Genomic DNA, 24104 nt, shown 5'->3' on the forward strand with positions numbered 1-24104 from the left:
ATAAACTAAACATATCTCTCAATGTTTGAGCCTCAAACTCTCTAAACAACCTCTTAGCGATTATAGCCTCAATTTCTTTAAACAATTTCTCTATGATTATAGTGTGACAAACACAAAAAAATGCCACGCCAGTTATGTGACAGAACTTTATGAAGGGCCAGTTCATGCTACAGGTTTTTTTGCTAGTTCACTGAAAACAGCAGTTGTTCAACCAAAACTCAAGATACTGGACCCTTGTTTTTTCTGGGAAGTAAATTGAAAATTAAACAATCTTACACAACAGCCAGCCTTTTTGAGCTGCACAATAAAGAGCATAATGTTCCAGAGCACATGGTAAAGATAGGTGGTTGATTAATGGATATGTGGGGTTTAATGTCCCAAAACCACTATATGTATATGAGAGACGCCGTAGTGGAGGGCTCCGGAAATTTTGACCACCTGGGGTTCTTTAACGTGCACCCAAATCTGAGCACACGGGCCTACAAAATTTCCACCTCCATCGAAAATGCAGCAGCCGCAGCCGGGATTCGATTCTGCGACCTGCGGGTCAGCAGTCGAGTACCTTAGCCACTAGACCACCGCAGCGGGGCTAAAGAGAGGTAGTCATCACATAGCGCGGCAAACTGTCAATTAACACTGAATATAGTAGCAGCATGCAAAACTTCATCAACCAAGCAAGGATGAACTGCAAAAAACCTTTTTACATTTATTGTAATGCTACTTACTAAAGACGCAGCTAATACTGAAAAAAAAAAAACTTAAGTGGTCCCTAGTGTCAAATGACGATATACACCACATGCTATAGGAAAAGTCTCCAATGAAATTCACAGAACCAACACAAATAGAAAATGGGATGTGCAAGACACTTGCAATGCTTGGTTCTGTGCCAGCCAGGAAATCATGGCACCCCACCTGGTAGTGCTGACATTGTGTTGCAAAATGTGATGTGGATTGAAAACAAATTTATTATGTGTTAATGCACAGTTAAAATTACCATGCTTATTCACAAGTCTGAGACATCAATCAATTAACACAATATATTAGGCTTATTTGTAAGTAGTTTTAAACACAGAAGCAAGAGCAATTATGTCTTGATAACGCCTGTTGCAAACAATGTTATTATGGTGATCACACCAGCTACTATAATTCCAATGACAATCATCATGCGTGCATTACGAAGGCACATGTGGCGATTCACTTTCTTAGCAGTGGCTCGAAATACTGTCCCCTGCAAAAGTGGAAAAAAAAGGGATCATTATAATTGTACAGTAATCTACACATACCTACAATGTAGTTCAAGTAAAAATAAGCAAAAATTAATATAAGGTCATCTAAACATATCAAGTGCCCTGTTATAATCGGTTACTTTTCCTAGTGTACCACGCAAGGAATTGATACAGCAGTAAACTAACAAGAAAAAAGTGTAGCAATGCTTGGCTGGTGAAAGATAATTTTTGATAGAACAGAATTATTAAAAAGTCGACACATTCTAGTATGGTATAAAAAGTGTGAACTTTCGAAGGATTAGGATAACAAAGGACAAGTTCTGAAAATAGCAAAAGGTAATGCTGTAAACTAGTTATAGAACATTCCTCCATCTTCCTAAAAGGACACAAGTAGAAGCTAATGAATTCTTTCTAACAAAAATACATTTTTTCATAAGGAAAAGTTACAGAGACGCAACAGTTTGGCCTGTTTCAAAGGCAAGTTCTAGATTTTTTGCGTGCTGCAAGTTTTGGGGCGCAAGCTACCGAGCGTACACATGAGTATAATTTTTAATGGTGCAAGGGCCACTTATTGCGAAATCGTGCAAGACAAATAGTGATAATGAGTTGGCAATGATAGGCATGTGAATTCTGGATTTAAAGGGCCCTTAAACTACCCAGGGTTAGAGGGTGTGAAATAGGATGTACATAGTAGGGCTCAGTGAAGTTAGGAGGACATGTGAGGCTTATAGAGCTAAAGAACGTACATGTCCTATGCTACTGTGGATTCGTTGACAGAAACTGTGACAGAAACGTTGACAGAAACAGGTTACTGTACGAATCACTTGAAAATGGCTACAGTAGAACATTCATACATAACTAAAAAAAAAAAGCATGAAAGAACATCTAAAAAACATATGATTTGAAGTTACAAAAGATGTTGCACGAAGGAAACAAATTTAAGGGCTCGATCTTCTTTGTTACACACAATATAAGAAAGAACCAACAGGCAATTATGCCAAGAAAAGTATAGGAGATTTCATTATAAGTAATTGTAATCTAAATGGGCAGAAAGATGGAAGAAAAGATAACTTGTCACTGGCAGGATCCGAACCTGGAGGAAAGGGAATATCTGAATTTTGACAAAACCACGATATGATTATGAGGCACGCCATAGTGAAAGGTTGCAGAAATTTTGACCATCTGATGTTTTTTAATCTGCACTGACATTGCAAAATACAGGGATCTTTAGCATTTCACCTCCATTAAAATGACACTGTCGTTTCCAGGATCAAACCCGCAATTTTCAGATCAGCAACCGAGTGCCGTAGTCGCTGTACCACCGAGGCAAATCCAGGACAAGGAAGTGAGCGCGCTGTCCTACTCTGTTCCACACTTTTAAACATTAAGCATACAGCACATCCAAAACTTAGCAGATCACGTGACCCCAACGTCTAGGTGCACAGGAAGGAAGTACATTTTGAGGCAGCCAGCTTTTTCAGCTCGACCAACTGAAAGCTTCATCTCCAAATCTTCAACGCACGGTGCGCAGGCCAAAGATGTGTTCAGCTGCATGGGCCTCAGACACCAGAATTTTAAAAAAGAGTATATCGTTAGTCTCAAACGTACATGCAAACGATATCACATAACCACCACCACAGGAAGTTTGTCGTTTTGTTAATTGTTGACGCTGGGAGTCCAAAGTATGTGGCAATGCACAGACTCATTTGAGTAATAGTTGACAGCCATTAGTATTTTCAGCTGTTGCTTGAGCGATGCGGGCTTATGCTGCAGCTGCCAACCATGTCAATGCAAGTGTTGTGGCTATAGTGAATGAGAGCTATTTTAGTGCTCACACCATTTGAAGCTGTGCAAGCAGTGCTAAAGTACAGGATGTGGCTTGTTGGGCCAATGCGGTGGCTACTGGCAACTTTCATTTCTGCGAACAATATGCCCTCCAACCGATCTCAGAGGTGGCAGCAGGGAATAGTGTACTTAGATTATTGCCTATTAAAAGCATGCAGTATACCTATTTTCAATGACATGATACCCCATGTGCTGTTAGTAAAGCAGGTCTACATGTTCATTGTGATAGGGTCAGTGGCAATGATTGTGATAGCTGTGAATGGAATGCGTGAGAACTCAAGAGATGCCTGCAGCAGAAGAAAAAATTTGGTGCACAATGTTACTCATATGTGACATGGTTATGTGACCACTGTGAGGAAGCTGTCACAGTGGTCTAGCTGCGACTACTACCTATAGTATACTGCAATTTGTATTGTCCATGTGGGTTCGAATTCTGCTGGTGGCAAGTTATCTTTTCGTCCACCTTTCTTTCTTCCCATTTACATTACAATTTCTTCTAATGCCATCCCTAAATGACTCGAAAACATATTGTAGTTTCGCAGTATATGAAATGGTGACTAACAAAACTTCCATGTTTCCTAAGATTGTAGGAGCTCATAAAGAAGAATATTAATTGTATTAGGTCACTCTTAATGTTGTTCATTGGAAACATTAACACCAGAAAATCGTACAAAATGGGAACCTATCAATAAGGTTCTACTGTGTAGAATAAAGGAATATGATGACGGCAGATGCGGTGTGCAGTGAAACTAAAAGGAATATTGTGAAGTTATCAGTTAAAACATGTAACACTGAGGCTTTGCTTGGGCTTCAAGCAGAACAGTGGCATTAAGCACTTATGTGCTTTAGTCTAAATGCTATAGCTGTAGCAGTAGCCTCTCATGAGAGGAGGTACTGCAGGTTGCTCAAGATATAACACACACGCCATGTGTAGCGATGCAATTTATCGGCTGTGTACTGTCCCCTTGCAATGCCTCAATGTAGCTTTTAAGCGCACTTGTGGTGATGAAGGAGAGAGAAAGAACTTTTTTTTGTGAGATAAATGCTCATACTTGACATATAAAAAAAACTGTGGCAAGAGATTCGCAAGGCAACAGAGTCCAATAATAACTTTGTTCTATGATAACTTAAAATGATGTTCCGGGCCCCTTTAAGTGATTGCTTTGGGACTGCATTTGCTGTAGTGGCATATGCCTGAGTATGACAGAAGCTAGTCATTAGTCAAGTCATTTCATAAGCACCAATGGACAATTAATATACCTTATGTTTACCTCAGCCAAATAGTTTGTTGGATTTATTTGGTTGTGTTGTGGGGGTGCTGACACCCCCCTGTAAAGTTGTCTGCGCCGTATGGCGCACGTGTCTCGCCCCAAGGCCGCATTTCGGGTGACGACCGCTAGGCGATAGATGGCGTTGAGTACCACTGTTGGTAGAGTGGTAGCGCCGGCGGTGACCCCTGGCGGAAGGCAGGCCTTGGTGGCGGGCGAGAGTTGAGCGAGCCTCTTCTGCGCATGGCGGTTGCCGCTAAAAGTTGTCTCTCGCGGTCGGTCTGCCGTGGACGGCACCGCGGGCCGCCTGCGGTAGGCCCACATGGTGATGAAGTGTTGGTGACGCCGCCTTTTGTGTTCTCTTGTGTTATGTTGTTTGAGTGTTTGGTAATTTTGTGTAATGATGACTTAGCGTGTTGATAACGATTTATGTATAATTTGGCAGACGATATCGTCGTTATAAATGAGTTAAATGTGTATGTGTTTGTTGGTTTGTACCGACCGTGTCTACTGTGTCCGTTCACTCTAAGAGCGTGGCGTGGCGCTCGTTTGCCACGTCGAGACCCCACACTGGCGCCCAATGATCGTGGCGTTGAGGAGTTGCGCTTGGCTTCCCTCACTTTTTTTTTTTTTATCTTGCGATGCCCGAGTTAGAAAAAGTGATTTTTGTTTTATTTTGATGGGCGTCTCGGCCGCCGCCGATGTATTAGCTAGCAGTACTGACCATCGTACCACGTGGCTGAAAAGCCCGATGCTCCCTTCCCTAGACCCTGCTCCATTGTTTCTTTCGAGCTTTTGTTGTTGATGTATTCAGCGGGAGGGATGTCATCCACGGCCGGCTGTCTTCTGCACATCGTCAGCGTCGCTGGCCAGGAATGCAGTCGTGAGGTCGGGGGATGGAGATGCCTGGGACCTGCGCTACTGCCTGCAGTCCGGCACCCTCGTGAGTGCTGGTCGCAACTGGAAGACGTGTCGGCGCGAGCGACGGTTCGTCGCGCCGACGGCAACGTTGCTGTTGCGGGGCCGGTACTGAGGTGAAGTCGAGCTGGACAGTGCAGCAGTGTCGACCAGCGGCGGTGTCGTGGTGCAAGGACATTATGGTCATGCGATGTCATTTTTTTTTGTTAAAAACTTGTGTAGCTAATTTTTGATTTCGGGATATGGTTTGATTTATGGTTGGGGAAATGTAAGGGTGCTGACGCCCCCCTGTAAAGTTGTCTGCGCTGTGTGGTGCACGTGTCTCGACCCAAGGCCGCATTTCGGGTGACGACCGCCGGGCGATAGATGGCAGGCCTTGGTGGCGGGCGAAAGTTGAGCGAGCCTCTTCTGCGCGTGGCGGTTGCCGCGAACGGTTGTCTCTCGCGGTGGGTCTGCCGTGGACGGCACTGCGGGCCGCCTGCGGTAGGTCCACGTGGTGAGTGAAGCATTGGCGCCGCCGCCTTTTGTGTGCTCTTGTGTTATGTTGTTTGAGTGTTTGGTAATTTTGTGTAATGATGACTTTGCGTGTTGATAACGATTTATGTATAATTTGGCGGATGATATCATCGTTATAAATGAGTTAAATAAATGTGTATGTGTTTGTTGGTTTGTACCGACCGTGTCTACTGTGTTCGTTCACTCTAAGAGCGTGGCGTGGCACTCGTTCGCCACATCGAGACCCCACAATGTCTAAAAAAAAAAAAAATTATACCAGCTTTGCCCTAGTAGTGCCAAGACTGAAGGAAGAGTTGAGCTAGCTGGGCTACATTGTTCCTATTTTTTCTTTCTTTCTACTCTTTGTTTCTTGTATGTTATTTGTACCTCTGGCTTTCCACTTATTTCATCGATTTCTTTTTTTTTTATTTACCTCTTTGTCACTCTTGGCATCTTTCTCTCTTGACCTTAAAATAACAGTGCAAAAAAAAAACGAACACAGAGACAAACAGCGCTCGTTTGTCTCAGTGTGTTTGTCAGTCGTTTTTTGTTCTGTTATTTTATGACCATGAATAACCAACTAGCCCGATTTAATGCCATTGTAAAAATTTCTTCCCTTTCTCTCAAATTTTCTTTCTCTGTCTTTCTATCTATTTCTATCTCTCTGCTTCTTTATTTCGCTTTTTTTCTCCTTGTTCCACCTTCGCTCTAGTTCTGTTTTTTCTATCTCTTCTTTTGTGTGCTTCTTTCTTTTTCTTTCTATGTCTTTCTTAGTCTTCCTATATTTTTTAGTATTTATTCCCTTTATTTTTTCCAATTTTTCTCTTTCTCTCTGTGTTTCGATCCATCTTATATTGTCTTTATTTTCCTCTACTTTTCTTTTTCTTTCCTTCTCTTTCATGTTTTTCACATGCTGCACTTCGACAAGCAGTCTTTTAATTTAATACTCGCATTTCCTGTAACAAGCAGTGGAGCATTCCTGTTGCACATTGCCACCTATGGTTCCCTGGGGACACCCAAGCATTTACGGCTGGCCTAAACAGCTGCACTATTAAAGTTCCCCTTTCACGACTGTTTGTGTCATATCTATTGGCAGGCATCAAGTGAACGTTGTCCCCTATGCTCACTCAATGGTGATGTGTTAAGCAGCCACATAATTTGTGGACACTGCGGGTGCATTTTCCATTACCTATTTTTAGCTGTTTCATTAGTTATATTTAACAAAGAATTGAGCCCTTTTGACCAATTTTCTTTCTTTTGTACGGTCTTTAGCATGAAGCAGAACAGATAAAACATATGATTGTAACACTACACTAGCATACTAAGCATGAGATGCCATGCAGCTGCCCACACAAGAACCACAACCTGGTGATGAGCTGGCCTTCCATAAATATGCACACATGCCAGCTTTGTGCAAGGTGATTTTTAGTCCACTTAAAATAATTTCAATTTATGCATCAATTGCTACACTACAGTTGAAGACAAGAATTAAGGTCCCCTATGCTTTTATAGGCCTAACCATCTCTTGGAATCATTTGACTGCATCTTACAAGCAGTCATGTCACTCATGAACATTATGTGCGAAACTGACTGGAATTTGTTTTGAACACCTGTAAATGATTAGAAGTAGACTTGTGCAAATATTTGATGTTTTCAAAATACTCAATCAAGTATTATGTTATTCAATATTTGCTTCAGTTTGAACTTCAGCATTCATGCTTCAAAAGTATACAAAATTACCTAATGCAGCAGAATCTCGATGATACGAATTCAAAGAGAGCAAGCAAAACACTCGTATCACCCCGAATTTGTATGAACCAAAAACAAGTTAAAGCTGATTGACTGTAGATGACCAAGCACTTTATTGCAGTCAACTACTTCTTGCTGAAAAGCAGTCTATGATGTTCTTTTAACTTTCCTGCTTTTACTGCCTCCCAATAAAATGGCACGGTTTCCTTACTCATGCTGCTGGCTCTTAAGGTGTGCGACACTTGGCATCATCGGGAGCGAAAGCGGCAAAGCTTTTGGGAAATTCATGCGAAAACGCCAGAATCGCAGCAAAAGCACGTCCGTGCCCACCAGAAATGTTGACATTCATTTTGCCCCTTGTATACATGCCACCGCCGCCGCTTAAAAATAGACCTTTTTCAAGCAATGCCACAACGCTTCGCGGGTGCACGGAGCACTATGGAAAAAGTTGGTACGCCGTGCGAATCGGCCGTTCCTCTGTCCGCTGCTCATTGGTGCTGTGCGAGCACAAAACCAAAAAAACATGCCGCCGCTTGTTGAATAGGGTCCGAATGCACCTGCACGTACATCTACACATGAACTGTGAAATGAATAACGTATTAAGTGTAAGTTCGCTGGCCGGGTGTACATTGAACGTAAAAGATGAGCGGTATGCAAGTTGTTGCATGCCGATACATGTGGTCAAAACATGCCATTATGAGGAATGCGAGCTGGAACACTGAATTCATAGTTATTCAACGATAAACTGCTCATAAGGTGCTATGGCTTTTAATACCATCGCGGTTTGATTGGGCCATTAACACATGACTGCAGAGAAGTGTTACAGCTATAGATTTTTAAAAATTTTTATGGACATGTCACTGAAAATAGGAAAAGTAAACACATTCAAAACATATTTAAAGACGAAGGGATGGAACTAGAATTCACGTGCGAAATACCTTGCTCTGATAATTTGTGGTTTCTTATAAGATGCTCAAGTGTCTCTGAGGAGAATGTTTGCTGGCAGTATATTCCGCATTCGGCACCAAAAGTGCAAAGTTGGCTGTCAGACAGTCGACAGCAGCGAGCAAGCACTCCATCATGCACTATCAATACAATGAATTAAAGACGCAAACTCAGCCTAAAACGAGAGGTTGTGCCTTGATGATGTTTGGTGCTTTGTGGCACAATGGTCATTTGATGGCCAAAGAGCGCCAGTTCATGGGACAAGGGATGTGGACAATGATTGTGATTGGCGGCTGTATAAGGGCCTTAAAATTCCTCGTGCTAAGGCGGATAAAAATATAGAAGTAATACAATCATGACCATGGCATGAAAAGTGTGTGGTGTTAATGGATGACGGAAGCTTGTGATAATGAAAACCATGGTGGGCATGTATGGCGTTAGCACAAGTGCCTTGATCGCTCACACCCTTGTGTCCAAGGGCCGCCAGCTAAGCGCTTTGTTCAGTGTGCCATAGCAGCGGAAAACTCTCTGGAGAGGTTGTGCTACGGAATGCCTGGGTATATCACATGAAAGGTACATACGTCTCAAAAAAGCTAACGATTTATGTGCGAAAAATGATTCCCTACCGAGGAACATTGCAGGGTGAAGTGGTATCTGTTGTCAGTAGGGTAATGGAAAGTGTTGTCTTCTCAGCGTGTCTTATTCTTTAAACTGGATTAAAATGTGAAGTACAGTGAGTGCTTCTCCACATCTGTCATACAAAAGTGGATTGCCACTAGACAAAAGAAATAAATGTGTTCTGTGTGTATGTCCTGTTCTTAACCTTGTAAGTATTACTTCTGTGTGGCGTGATATTGATACTGGCGGCCAGTGACCAAGTTGCGACTTGATAACATGCAGTTTATTACCTGTGCGTGTGTCCCAAGTGCTCTGTCAATAACCCCTCAGCTTTTCGTTTTAGAAAAGGTTTCAAGTCAAGAGCAGGAATTGGTATCGATGTATTGGTAGCAGTTTCGTTGGCAGATCCAGCTAGCTGGTCCACCAAAACGTTACCATGTATTTTGATGTGCCCTGGCACTCAGCAGACTACAACATGCTGTTTGGATGAGCAGACTGTGCATAAAAGTAAGTAAAGTGAGACAAGGACGAGGTTCTTGCGCTTTTTAAGAGTTTTCAGAGCTTTTTACTATGCTTAGGAAATCTGTGTATATTATGGCCGTCTGTAGATTTATCTGTTTAATGTGTTTAACGGCCGCAAATATCACATAAGCTTCGCCAGTGAAAATGCTTGTGCCGGAGTGCAGTACCCCGGCTTCCGAAAAGGATGGGCCAACGGCTGAATGTGACACGGAAGTGTTGGACTTTGAGGCATCTGTAAAGAACTCAGGACATGTGTATTTATGTTGTAGTTCCAGGATGACTGTCTGAATATGTGCAAAGGGCGCATGCTTTGTGACCTCCAAGCAAGACACATCGCAATCTATCACCTGCCACTGCCACGGTGGCAGGCATGCTTCGGGAGCCATCAAACGGTGTTCGAGTGGCTCACCGGTTTTCTTCGCTAGGCTCCTCACACTAAGTGAGTAGGGCTGTCTCATAGAAGCCCGTTTTTCTAACACAGCTGAACATGACGTGTCATTAATTGTTGAATGTGATGGGTGATCCTTGTCTGCATTCACATTAAGATGATATTTAAAAGACATGTAACATCTCTGTTGGTGGAGCGACCATTCGTTTGATTCCACGTACAGGCTTTCCATGGGGCTAGTGCGAAAAGCACCCATAGAGATGCGGATGCCTAGATGATGAACAGGATCAAGCATTTTAAGGGCAGTAGGTGTCGCAGACTGATATGCTATTGCTCCATAGCCTAGGCGGGTATGTATGAGGCTTTTATATAAATTCATCAGACACTTTTTGTCACTTCCCCACATAGTGCATGACAACACTTTTAGAACATTCATGGCTTTTAAGCACTAGTTTTTTAAATACTTGATGTGTGGTGTGAAGGTTAGCTTGGTGTCCAAGAATAGGCCTATGAATTTGTGTTCGGTATTAACAGAAAGACTTTGCCCATGCAGTTGAATATCGGGTTCAAAATTAATGCCTCTCTTTTTGGAGAACAAGGCACACATGCTTTTCTGTGCATTCAGTCAGAACCCGTTTTCTTCTGCCCAGTTGAAGACTTTGTTCAAACCAAGCTGGACCTGACGCTCACACATGGCCAAGTTTCAAGATCTAAAGCCAAGCTGGATGTCGTCGACATATGTACAATAAAACATATTGCGAGGGATGTACAAGCGCAAGAAATTCAATTTGATAATATAAAGTGTGCAACTAAGAACACCACCTTGCGGCACGCCTGTTTCTTGGACAAATGTTTGGGAAAGAACGCTGTCCTCTCGAACACGGAATGTCCGGTTTGACAAGTAACTTTCGATTATACTAAACATTCTGCCACGCACGCCAAAGTGGGACAGGTCTCTTAATACAGTCAATCCCACATATAACGGCCCCACTTAAAACGAACTTTTACTTACGAACAATATCCGCATGACCATGAAAATATACATTGGTTCAATGACACAAAACCGCACTTACAACGAACGTCTCTGAGCGCCACTGATCAGTTACAGCGAATAAAGTGAGCGGTCTGCCGACTTCCCGGGAAACCAATTTTGACCACCGATCAGGCATCGGCGAGGTACCCATACATTTACTGTCGTTGGTGTCGCTGGCCTAGAGTGACCAGACCATTTGCCAACATCGTGGGCCAACGACTGTATTCGATAGTCTGCGTCTAGTGCACGCCCATACACTACCCCATTGACTCTGATAATTTGCGATTCGTTTCGTGTTTAGGACTTGTTCTCGCACAGCATGCCTTCCGCGCCCGTGCGGAAGGGTGAAAACGGCTGTTAATTTGCGCGGAACTAATCGCGAAATATCGAAGTTCGTGACCCCACGCAAACCCGCCGGCGCAATAAAACGATTTTTTCACTACGCCGATTATTCGAACACCACCGCGCACACCGATTCAGGCGGCCATACACTCTTTCCAAGTTTTTATACGTGCGAGTTTCGCGGACCTTTCAAGCAAGCTACCCAACCTGCCTCCTTCCCGTGTGTTTTGGTTTTCAAGGTCGCCCTCCCGTCGCATCCCCCTCTCTTTATCGCAACTCCTTCCCTTTTTCTCCCAAGTCTGCTCTCTTCTCTTGATTGCAACCTCTTTCCTCGTCTCCACCGCTCTGCGACGCCTGCCACGCTGGCTCGAATCAGTTTTGTTTTCTGACTGGAAACGGGCCCAGAGCTGTTCCACGCGTTCTGGCCTGTGTGTCGAAAGTGCGCGTCTTGCTCGCTGTTGGTGTGCGTGTGTGGTCATGATGGCAGACGAGAGAACTAGCACGCTTTTTTTTTAACTGCCGCTCAACGAAACGTCGAAAGTGTGACCGCTTGGCTTGAGCGCAATCCGTGCGTTAGGTGCCGTGTTGCCGAGCGCTTGCTCATAGTTGTTGACCAAATGGCAGCCGACTTGCCTCTTCAGGCGTCCCGGTATGCAGCTGTGGAGATGGTGAATATTTCGTGGGTAGCGGTGAGGGCTACATGCGCACGAAACTGTTTTCACAAGGCTGACTTCGTCAACGTCGGGCCCGATGCCGAGCCTGAAGCTTCCAAACAGGACCACTGCGGCGGCGATTTGTGGCAGCGCGTCGCCGACTCTGGCCTGGGAGAGCATCTGTAGCAATGGTTTAATTACGGCCGATGATGATGCCGATGCTGCGAAATCGTGCACGGATTAGGGCATTGTGAATGAAGTACGTGGCGATAGCGACTTGGAGGAATCATATTGCGATATTGACGAAACTTTGGAGCCAGTGCCTCATGCAGCTTATGCCACGGGCCTCGGCGAACGACGCCCTGCTGTTTTAAATGAACTTGAGACCGCTCTTATCGCTTCTGCCATTCGAAACACGTGCATCACAAAGTTTTTGGGGCAAAAAAGTTTGTGTTCTCACTCGCAACTTTTTTAAAAAGCTCATTTATCCCGAAGTTCATTTACTTCGAACTTCGGGATACAGCGAACGGATGCCGCGTCGCGCTCAAGTTCGTTATAAGCGGGCTCAATGTATTCCAAAGCGCCATGTTGTATAATATGCCTTTTCGATATCAAGGAACACAGAGAGAAAGTATTGCTTATGAAGTAAAGCGTTTCTTATCTGTACCTCGATACGAACAAGGTGGTCGGTGGTGGATCTATCCTCTCGAAACCCACACTGTAATTGGTCGAGCAAATTGTTTGTTTCAAGGAAATGTACTAGTCGGCAGTTTATCATTTTTGAAAAAAGTTTACACAGGCAGCTTGTAAGTGCAATAGGCCTATAGCTCAAAACTGAAAAGGGGTCCTTGCCGTGTTTCAAAGTGGGAATGACAATAGCCTCTTTCCAGGAAGTAGGGATAGCGCCAGAGAACCAGATAGCACTTTACAAACAAAGGAAGGTTTTTAGTGTTTAGATTGGTAGGCTTTTTAACATTTCATACACTACACGGTCAGAACCTGGGGCGAAATTATTGCAGGAGTTTAGTGATGTTTGGAGCTCAGCTAAGCTGAAAGCTTGGTTATATGCCTCATATCTGGCACATTTGTGTTCAAGTTTCTACTTTTCTATTCTTGTTCTGTATTTTTGGAAAGCATCAGTATAGTGTGACGAGCTGGACACCCATTCGAAGTGTGCACTGAGGAAGTTCGCCTTATCTTCCAAGGTGTGTTTACGAGTGGGAGTGAGTGTACTTGTCTTCCTGCTACCCTACCAACCATGTTCCAGGCTTTAGCCACCTGTGTATATGAATTGATCCCTGACAAAAACTTTTGCCAGCTTTCTGTTCTGGCTTGCCGACGCGTTCTTCTGCCTTGAGACTTTATTTTCTTAAAGCTGTGAAGATTTTCGACTGTCGGTGAGCCCCGAAGCAACCACCATGCTCTGTTTTGCTGTGTGCGTGCGTTTCGGCATTTAGAGTTCCACCACGGCACACATCGTTTTCCAGGGTGCCCATTCGTTTGTGGGATGCATTTTGTTGCAGCATCAATAAAAAAAGCTGTGAAATATTCGACAGCAGCATCTATGCTTAAAGTGAATATGTCACTCCAACCTAAACGAGCAATCGTATAAAACTATTCCCAGTCAGCTCTGTTTATGAGCCATTTGGGAACCCGTGGTGGACACTCAGTTGCTGTAGTTGTGCTCAAAACTACAGGGAAGTGGTCACTTCCGTAGAGATTACTGATGACTTTCCACTGGAGTAGAGGCACAAGAGACGGTGATACTAGCCTTAGGTCTATGGAGTAGTAGGTATTATTAGAGAGATTATAATAGGTTGGTTCTTTTCGATTCAGAAAACACGCTCTCGAAGAGAAAGGAACTGTTCAATCAGCCAGCCTCGCGCGTTGCAATGAGAATCACCCCATAGTCTGCTATGCGCATTCAAGTCTCCAAAGAGAACATAAGGCTCCGGAAGTTCATCTATTAAGGACTGGAAGTCATATTTTTGTAGGTGATAGCTCGGAGGTGCGTAAAGAGTACAAATTGTGATCAGTTTGTTGAAAAGCACAGCTCGAACAGCCACTGCCTCAAGAGATGGTCGGAGTTGAAAGTGTGTGCCTGCAATCCCTTGATTCACTATGATGGCAACACTTCCGGATGATGCCATGGCATCATCATGGCCCTTTCAGAAAATAACGTATTTACGGAGAAAGTTGGTGTGTTTTTAATTTAGGCGTGTTTCTTGTACACACCACACATTTGGTGAGTGTTCGTGTAAAAGCTCTTGGACGTCGTCAAGGTTTCTGAGAAGGCCTCTGACATTCCATTGTGTAATTTGAGTGTTCATGATGAATGTAAAGTAGTGCTGTGTGTATGAAAATAGAGTGGCTGTTTAGGCGGGGAGTTTGAATTCAAGTCACAGGGCTATCAAGCCCTGTTATCTGCTTTTTTGTTTTCTTGGCGTGCTCCAAGGAGCCACGCCGCTCTTTTGGCACCAAGGGTACCGGCGTATCCATGGCCTCCTCGGAGGCACTGGATGCCGGCACTGGATGCCGGCACGTGCGCGCCGGTAGTTCGAATTCTGGGCCTCAGCTGGTGAGGCGAGGCCTTGAGACCTGAGGGCCCTGGAGCCTCCAGTCTGTTCGGGAGTAGGCGGAGTAGTCTGAACTACAGATGCCTTGGGGGCAGGTGCCACAACCGCCGGCTCGATATGCGCGGGCCGAAGGAGTGACGAGGGCTGGTGCAGCAGTGCCCCCCGACGCACCGCATCAGCATATGTAGGTCCATAGAATGGCGAGACTCTTTGCCGTGCTTCCTTAAATGAAATGGTCTCCTTCACCTTCAATGTAATTATCTCTTTTTCTTTCTTCCAGTATGCGCAGCAGCGTGAATATGCGGCATGGTTTCCTTCACAGTTTACACAGTGTGGCGGTTGTTTGCAATTCTAAGACATGTGGCCCAGGACTCCACAATGTGCACGAGTCTGGCGACCACGACAGCTTTTAGAGCCATGGACATACCTCTGGCATAGAAGGCAACGACGAGGATTTGGTATGTATGGCCTTAGAGTGGTCTTCCTAAACCCTGTATGAATGGATTCTGGCAGTTTACTGGAAGCAAACGTGAGTATTAGGTGTTTCGTTGGGGCTTTTAGGTTATCTCTTCTGATGATAATTCTCTGTACATTAGTCACGTTTTGGCTCTACCACTCCTCCAAAAGTTCAGTTTCGGTCAGGTCAAGTAAGTCTGCATCAGATACCACTCCGTGAGTTATGTTCATTGATCTGTGTGGTGTTACGGTGATCGGTATGCCACCGAAAGTTGAGAGGCCGTCTAGCTTTTTAAATTGTTCTTTGTCCCGAATTTCGAAGAGGAGGTCTCTGCTAGCCATTTTGGTTACCTTGCATCCAGCCCCGAAAGTTTCGGTAAGACACCTGGCAACTATGCAAGCAGATACGGTCCTGGTTTGCTTTCCTGTTTTCGCACAGCGAACGACGTGGAAGTGAGGAAATGTTTCTATTGGCTGGTGGAAAAAAATTTATGTCATCGGTGTGTACCCGCTTCAAGCCGGTACGATCGTTAAGTAGGGGGAATGCTCTATGCATGCCGGTCTTATTTTTATTCAGCAGCATTGATGGCCACCCACCACGGAGCCCAACAAAAGCACGCTGCAAGATTGGGGATGCTGAAAGCTTGCAGACCCCAGCCATACAACACTGCCATAACCCAATGCGCCTAGACCAAGGTAGGCTATTTGCACAGGGTTAACCCTTGCCGCCGAGAAAATTGGAAGTAAACAGAGATTGTAGGGTAGAGAGATAGGAAAAGGCGACTGGCGATTTCCCCTGGGTGGGTCCGCCCAGGGGTGCAGTCTACGGGACGTCGGGGCCAAAGAAGTGTGTTGCTTTTGCCGGGGGGGGGGGGGGGGCCTTAAAGGTCTGATCGCCCAGTGTCGACTCAACCTCCAGGATTTTCTTTTCCCCAGTCACGGCTCAGCCACACACGACTAGACGCGGGAGAGGTCGAAGCTCCCTGTTAGCTCAGGTCTGTGGTGTCGCTACACACCAAACGCCTGCTTGCGCAGACGACCCTGCGGGGACTGCTGACGCCTTTGCCCCGCCATCTTGAATGTACGGCTGATTGTTTACATCACGTGGTTCAAGAGCTAGCACAGTTGGTGTAGCCAAAGCCATTGCAGAAAGGCGATCCGCTATCGCAAGGCGGCAAACTTTGTCTCAGACAGATTTTTTTCGCGTCGTCTCGTGGCATGGTTACCCGGCCACTTTTCTGGTGCCGAAGCGAGAAAAATTCCGGTGAGTTTTGTTTTGCCGCATTCGCTCTCTTTGAGGCCAAGTGCGAACGGGCCTTCCTCTCATAAAAAAGCCTTGTTGCGCCGCTCGCATGCAGCAGTCAATCGCGCATTCTTATCATCCGCGGTTGCTGGGGAAACCATTCATATAACACCGAATCACGGCGTATTTTTTTATAATGTAGTCCATTTGAAGCAACCTTAAAATTTGTATCATCGCGAAATTAACATCAACTGTAATCGCATCAGCGAGATTTTACTGTATATACATAATTTTTTTTGTATAATTTTTTTATTTGAATTGTAAGATTAACTAAAAAAAAGAGAGAGAATACCTCATGTATAACCTATTAAAGTGAAAAAAAAAAGTGTATTGTTCTGTATAAGAACTGTAGCATCGATTATATATGCTTGACCAGCAGGTGGAGCCATAGGAGCAGCGAACATGAAAGTGCCAAAGATTTCATCCCCACACCGAAGAATCTTGCAAAATACTGCAAACTCTGAATGTTTGTAAATGATGCCTTTATGGAGAGACAGGTAGCTGGTTTGCCTAAAAAAGGTGCAGACCAGCTACATGACAATAGATCTTTTTGCAAAGGCAGACAAAATTAGTCTAATTTGCCATTTGACTAACTGCAACCTACAGTCATGTTAAATGTAAGCTTCTGCAGTAAAAGTCAACCAAAATATAATTTTAACATCTCATGTTTTCTACTGCAAAAAAATTTTGAATATATTTTATAAAACATCATGTGAAACCATGTTATAAAATATCCAATTAAAAAAAGAGACAATGAAGCTGAGGAAAGTATTTGTAATATTAGACTGTAGTATAGTAAATATGATACGATTGTACAGAAATTGAAGTGGACAAAAAGAGCACTCGCCAGGTCTTTGAAAAAGCGTGCCAGGCCCGAGTGAAACATGTAACAAAGTCACAAAAAGCTGGATCAGTGGCAACCTCTTTTTGGGCAACTTCTGCAGCTACAGCCAGCGAGTTACCCACTGAACAATCAATGATAATTTTGTTAAGTCGGAACATACCTCATATGCCATTAATTTATTAATGTAATTGTTGGCATTCAATGTACTAAAACCACCATATGAGAGATGCCATAGTGGAGGGCTCCAGAAATCGACCATCTGGTTTTCTTTAATGTGCACTTAAATCTAAGTACACGGGCCTCAAGCATTCTAACCTCCACCAAAGATGCATCCGCGGCGGCCAGGATTCGATCCCCTGACCTGCTGGGGTCAGTAGCAGAGTGCCTTTGCCACTGGACCACAGTGGCAGGTTAACCCCTATGCCATTATCCATCATTATGTGAAGATGAGAACTACCCACCATACATCATTAAGGCATTAGGGGCACTTTATTGATGCATTAGGGGCACTTTATTGATGGCTGAGCACTGTATATTGGGTTAATGGGTGGTAAGCTTTGAACCACCTACTTGTTATGCAATTTTCATTGAGTGGAATTTATAGTTCTTTTACTCTTCTACCATGCTACAGTATTACATCTGACGAGATGGCTGTATGGGTCTCTTTGATAGGGGGTTTCAAGCGCTGGAATGGCTCCTTGGAAGAGTACTTGATTGCCATGCGGAATGCCTGGGTTTAAATTTCGCTCGAACCTTGTTTATTTATTTTTTATCACTGTGTGCAACAGCTAGCACAGACACCCGTGGCGGTGGTGGACAACTACGTCACCGAAATCAGATGTTATGACCTCATGGTCGCAGGTGTAGCTGCGTGAATGTCCTTCATTGTTTTGACAGGGCAACTGTTTTTTTTGGGGGGCCTACCTATGATAATTTCTACTAGGGTGGTTTAGTCTACATTAATAAATAAAATAAATTATTCACAACGTTGGCTGAAAAAAAAAAGAAGTATGCCACCCAATGTCAGTCCAAATTCACCGTCATGGGCTGGCTAACACTCCCAGGCTTACACACAGAGAAAAGCCCAATAAAGTGGGTGGGTGGACAACTGTGACCGTATTTCAATTGGTAGAGCATCAGATGTGTCATCCAAGGTTGTAGGTTTGGTCCGTACTGGCAGCAATTGTCCTTTTGTGCATATAAATTTCTTTACACTCATATAAAAATTACTACACTAAAGTTGAAGACTAAAAATATTTTCCTTGGTTTCATTGTTGGTTGGTTTCATTAAGTTGTGTCTAAGAAAGAAATGGGTACTTGATCAATTCCTATTTTTGCATGCAAATTTTCAAATTGCGATATAAAGTTACACAATAAAGCCAGAGCAAAGGTTAAAGTGATTGCTTGGGCATGTAGGTACGACATATTATGTCATATTGGAGAGAAACAGCACGAAAGATGAACGACCATGCAAAAAAGGACACATACAATGTTTTATGTGTCCTTCTTTGCCTGGTCTTTTGCACTGTTTCTCTCCAATAAGCAAAGGTCAAACTGCAAGTACAACGTTTATGCAGACTGTTCTAAAAACAGGCTACTATAATGAGATTTAACCCAGAAAGGTTTACATTAGTGCTCCAGCATTCCAAGATGGCATCACCATTATCAGACTGCCCTGAATCTAGTTTTGTACATTTCCCCCTAGTTTTGTACATGTCCACAGAGCTCAACTGACCGCTTGCTCGAGGTCCTGGGTCTTCTCAAGGAGGCTGTCAAGTCTGTCACCTCGCTCAACAACTCGCTCGATGTTCTGTGCCATAATTCCACGCACATCCTCCACTTGGCGATGCAAGTGCGAGATCTGATCACCTGTTCGTCCACTGTTGCAGTTGCTCTGGGAGAGTAGAAAAAAAAAACAATTTAAGACCAGTTAACAATGACCTTGCACTTGTATACAGTACAAGTTTATTCACTAACAACGCTTTGCCTGCAAACATGAATTGGATCAACGAGCCAGGCCGCTTCTTACACTAGATCAGTAAAGTAAAAAGTTGGGCGAGTTGGTGCTGGTTCATGATGATAAGGGGCGCGAAAAAACGACACACAACAGAGAAGAAGCGCGTCGTCCCGTGTACTTCTTCTCTGTTGTGTGTCGTTTTTTCGCGCCCCTTATCATCATGAATCATCTTACACTAGAACCCTAATTTTTTAATGAACAAGATTTGTAATTTCAAATAGGACACTGTTGTTAGATTACCTCTGAAACCAAGTTCTAAGAAAAGAATAATGTAGCAGCAGATATTTAAAACAAGTGTCGAGCCAATGTTATGGTTAAGAATTCTTAAACTTGAAGCAGTGATTAAAACAGTTACTTTCAAATTCTGCAGAAAAGAACCCCTGCCTACAATCACCACATATTTTGCCAAGATGGCTCGTGACAGTTTTGAATGAATCCTGGTATAATATCTGCCCATTAATGCCCTATTTTTTTCCAGATCAATAATGCACATAATTTACTTGGTTGCACCAAAAGTTGTCACCTTCAATTTGTGGGATGGAACCGACACTATGTGTCTGGGTGCAATTCCAGGAGTACGTAAAATGCAGTTCAGGAGCGGGCTGGAAGCAGTTAAGGACACAGAGTAAGACTTATACTTCCCATGTATTTTAAGGCTTTTTCCTGACACATTTTTTTTCTGAAACTACTACATGTAAAGCGTTCCGACTAAGTAGCTTCATATTGACGTTTGGTGTATTCCGGTAAAAAGCCAGTTTTCTGTGTTTTTTTTTCAAGTGGTTTTGATAATGGGGCAAATTAACTGAATTAAAAGTGATTTTGAGATATTGAGAGTTAAAGTGGAAAAACAAGGTTATTTCATGTTTTGATAATGGGGCAAATTTAAAAAAAGTTGATTTTAAGATACTGAAAGCTCAAGTGAAAAAAGCAGGTTAATTCATGTTTTGTTCAAAAAGAAGTACTGAACAATTTTAATCTAAATAATATAGCACTCACACAAACCAGCTTTTTGCTTCTTTTTTTGTTTTTTCGGAGGTCGGCACTTCGGAGGTCGGCTCGTCATGCGCTTCCATCTAGCGCCGTGCCGAGAGTTCACAGGCTCATAGCTTTCGCAATTAGCCGATTATTTCTGGAAACAATAAGACGGCACGTCGAATGTAATGCAATGAACGCGATAGCAAAAACTTGTAATTTTATTCGAAGTAAGGCTGGCAGCAAAACCTTTTGGATCCGATATCGCGGAACTCCCAGAACTCCTACAAAAAGCTGGTGTGAGCAAAGACGGCCGCTCCATGGAGAAGTGCTCTTTTCACGCAGTCCTTTCGCATTGATACTGCACTGATACTTGCCTAGATAGCAAGTGCGCCAGCGATCGTGACCGCCCTTTAAGCCAAAGTTCATTGTTGCAAAGCGATCTCCCTCCCTCCCACGTTCTTTCATGCTCGTTCAAGTCGGGTGGTTTCCTTTCTGTTTGAGCATTCGATGGCACTTCGAACACGTGGAGAATGTTACCTTATGCACCTTCCAGAAGACAGAGATGGGCCGACTTGTTTGATCTCTGCTTCAGCAGGGCTTGTGTGCTTACACCCGCTCGTGAAAGTTATGATGCGCCGGGGCATGTTATCAATTTGGACTTCTTACCAAGCATAGCGGCGATGGCAAAACCCGCTAAGAGTGTCTATATAATTGTTATCGCAATAGTAATGCAGTTTTTCACTACTAAATAGAAGTTTCGGGCTAGTTCTGCATTCAGTCTTCTTTTTGTTTAATTTGTGTGTTTATCTTCCAAATTTTCATACTGAACCTGGATATAACAAAATCCTCTTTATAAAAAATTTTTCCAGGAATTCATCAATCTCGTTATATCCAGGTCTAACTTTATCCAAGATGCTTGCTTACATAATAAACCTTGTACTGACAACAGGTGTGTTTCTGGCACAGTTAGAAGCTGCAAGGGTAACTTAAATTTATAAAGGAGGTAGCATAAATAACATGCCAATTTATAGACCCGTATCAGTACTTTTGACATTACAAAAGGTTTTTTAAGACATTATTCAAGACAGGTTGTTATCCTTTTTCAATAAGTATGACTTCATCACAACATGCAGTTCTACTTATCAGCTATCCGGCAAGCGAAAAAATCGTACTTTCACGAAGGCCTACCCAAGATGCTGGTCAACAATCCAAAAAAATTCAGACAAGTGATTAATCCTCGAGACAAAAACAGCAATACTCTAATTAATGAAGACAGTGAAATGGTGAACGATGTGGAGTGCGTTAACATTTTGAAGGCAGCTTTTGCGTCAGTCTTCACTAACAAAGCTAGCTTACAGTTTCCTTCTACAGCGTCAAGCACACCTAATGCTGTGTCAGCGATAAGTTTCAATGTCGATGGTATTTCGTCTTTAATTGACAATCTTAAACTATCATCTTCAGGTAGAGTCAATAACACACTCAGAAGTGTTAAAAAATACTAAAGGTATCAGTGCTGCTTATTTATGTCTATTGTTTTTTTCAGTCACTTTCCACAGGCACCATACCTCATGAGTGAATAGTGGGAAAGTTTTTTCTAATCTATAAATCAGAGAACAAAAATTCCCCACTTATCTATCGCCCCATCTCCCTTACAAGCACACCTTGCAGAATCATGGAACACGTCATTTATGCCCCACCGCGGTGGTCTAGGGCCTAATATACTCGGCTGCTGACCCGCAGACCATGGGATCGAATCTCGGCTGCAGCGGCTGCATTTTCGATGGATGCGAAAATGTTGTAGGCCCGTGTGCTCAGATTTGGGTGCACGTTAAAGAACCCCAGGTGGTCGAAATTTTTGGAGCCCTCCCTACGGCGTCTCTCATAATCATATGGTGGTTTTGGGACGTAAAACCTCACATATGATTATGAGGTTTTACATTATCAACATGTCATTTATACAGAAATCATGAAATTCTTAGACTCTAATAAATTTTTCTCATCCTTCACAACACGGATTTCGCAAAGGGTTTGGCAGCGTTTCTGCATGACCTTCACACAAATCCGGATACTAACCTACAGACACAATATTTTTAGACTTTGTGAAAGCCTTCGATAAGGTACCACATCAACAATTGGTTCTAAAACTATCTTTGGCAAATGTACACCCCGAAATCTTACGGTGGATTGAAGCATTTCTTAATAACTGCTCAGAGTTTGTCTTTATTATTAACAAAAGCACCTCTGATTCCCAGCAATTAACTTCCAGAGTTCTTCAAGAATCTATTCTTGAGCTTCTCCTTTTTTTAATACTATATATTAAGGATCTACTTGTTTATGTAACCTATAATATTCTCATGTTTGTGGATGACTGCATCATTTACAAAACCATTACTGATACATCTAAAATTTCTCTTCATGCAAATATTAACCATCTATAACAATGATGTGACTGTTAGTTAATGACACTTAAACCCTGCTAAATGCAAAGTTGTGACATTCTGCCACTGACATAACCCTCTGTTCTATTCAAAGTCAATCAATAAATCATTAGAAGCTTTGCTCTCATACAAATACCTCAGTGTTACCCTAACTAATCATTCATCTTGGAATACACATATTACTAACGTCATCTCATTTTCACATAAGGCACTTGGTTTATTTAAATATTTAAATGCCACCTAAAACAAGCTCCAAATCATGCCAAATTACTAGCCTATCAAACCATAATCTGCCCTAAACTCGAATACGCATGCACAGTATGGAGCCCCTGCTAAACATATTTAAGCAACGCTCTTAAAACCGTGCAAAACCGTGCTGTGAATTTCAAACACTCTCAATATTCATAACATGTGAGCGTGTCATCGTTGCGAAAGAACTTGGGTCTGCCTACCCTTGCTTCTCGTCGCCGTGTATTATCCTTATATCTTTTTGATAAGTTTTATTATTGGTCATTTATTCAACCACCATATATTATTCCCGCTGATCGAACGTCGCATCGAACTGGGCACATCAACCAAGTGGGCTGCTCTGCACACATACTACTACCTTTTCAGGTTTTTTTTTTCTCTACAGCCACAGATTGGAACAGCCTGCCTCACCAAATTGTTATCCTAACCAGTGCACCCACATTCATACAAGAGATATCTCATCATTTTTTAGAATAAAAATCAATGGATGTCCTTTTCATCATTCCAATAGCTTGTATATATCACAGAATCATGTACCCATATTATCCATGTCATGTTTAATAATGCTTGTTCAAATGTTATTTTTAACAATGTATAACCTCTTCAGTCCCAAGAAGGCAGAAATGAAGAAAAGAAATATGTGAAAGTCTTTTATTTGGCTTCTTGCCCATAGAAATGAACGCGGAAAAATTACAAAGTGAAGAAAATTAAACAATTGTATGAAAATTTGATGCTACCCGCTTGGGTACTGCAGGTCTCAATGTGTGTGATACGTGAGGAAGCAGTTGCGATTCTGCAAACACAGGAAGACATCACATTTTAGGCATCTGACCCTTGATTTTTCACCACATCTGGGGTAACAGCACTTCATTTGAAATGAAAGCTTTTCATGCTGAGCGAAATGTCCAACCTGGTGAAAACGCACCTCACCAGGTGTAAGGGAGGTATCTTGCTCCACTTTACTGCACTCTGTGATAGCTGCTCTACAATCTCTGAACACTGGCTTGACCTTAGCAGCCTTTCAGTGTCAGCTTTGATGAGTACATTGATCTATATTACATCTGAATTCTAGAAGGTCAAGTCTTTCTTTTTGGGGGGGGGTCAGCGCCCTTTCGCAGTCTCCTTGGTATAGAATCCAACTGTTGCAGCACACGAGGTCCGAAAATTGTGCAAAAACTTGCGCAGTCCACTTGCACCTTCGGAGAGAAATTGAATAGTATGAGATATACCAATCAATTAGGTCC

The 24104-nt window shown here is 43.1% G+C and overlaps 1 protein-coding gene across 3 annotated transcripts in view; it reads right to left on the reverse strand.

Annotated features, from left to right (window-relative positions):
- Window positions 1-681: 681 nt before the first annotated feature.
- LOC119187518 (vesicle-associated membrane protein 8) overlaps window positions 682-24104 on the reverse strand; it is a 61826-nt gene continuing 38403 nt past the window's right edge. For all 3 annotated transcript variants that reach the window (XM_037435659.2, XM_075878709.1, XM_075878710.1), the window contains 2 exons: window positions 18917-19075; window positions 682-1228 (listed from right to left, as the gene is read on the reverse strand). In XM_037435659.2, coding sequence (XP_037291556.1) covers window positions 1085-1228; window positions 18917-19075 — 303 coding nt within the window. In that variant the 3' untranslated portion in view covers window positions 682-1084. The remainder of the gene's footprint in view (window positions 1229-18916; window positions 19076-24104) is intronic.

This window comes from Rhipicephalus microplus, chromosome X (assembly GCF_043290135.1).
Source record: "Rhipicephalus microplus isolate Deutch F79 chromosome X, USDA_Rmic, whole genome shotgun sequence".
In the NCBI taxonomy this organism is placed as follows: Eukaryota; Metazoa; Arthropoda; class Arachnida; order Ixodida; family Ixodidae; genus Rhipicephalus; species Rhipicephalus microplus.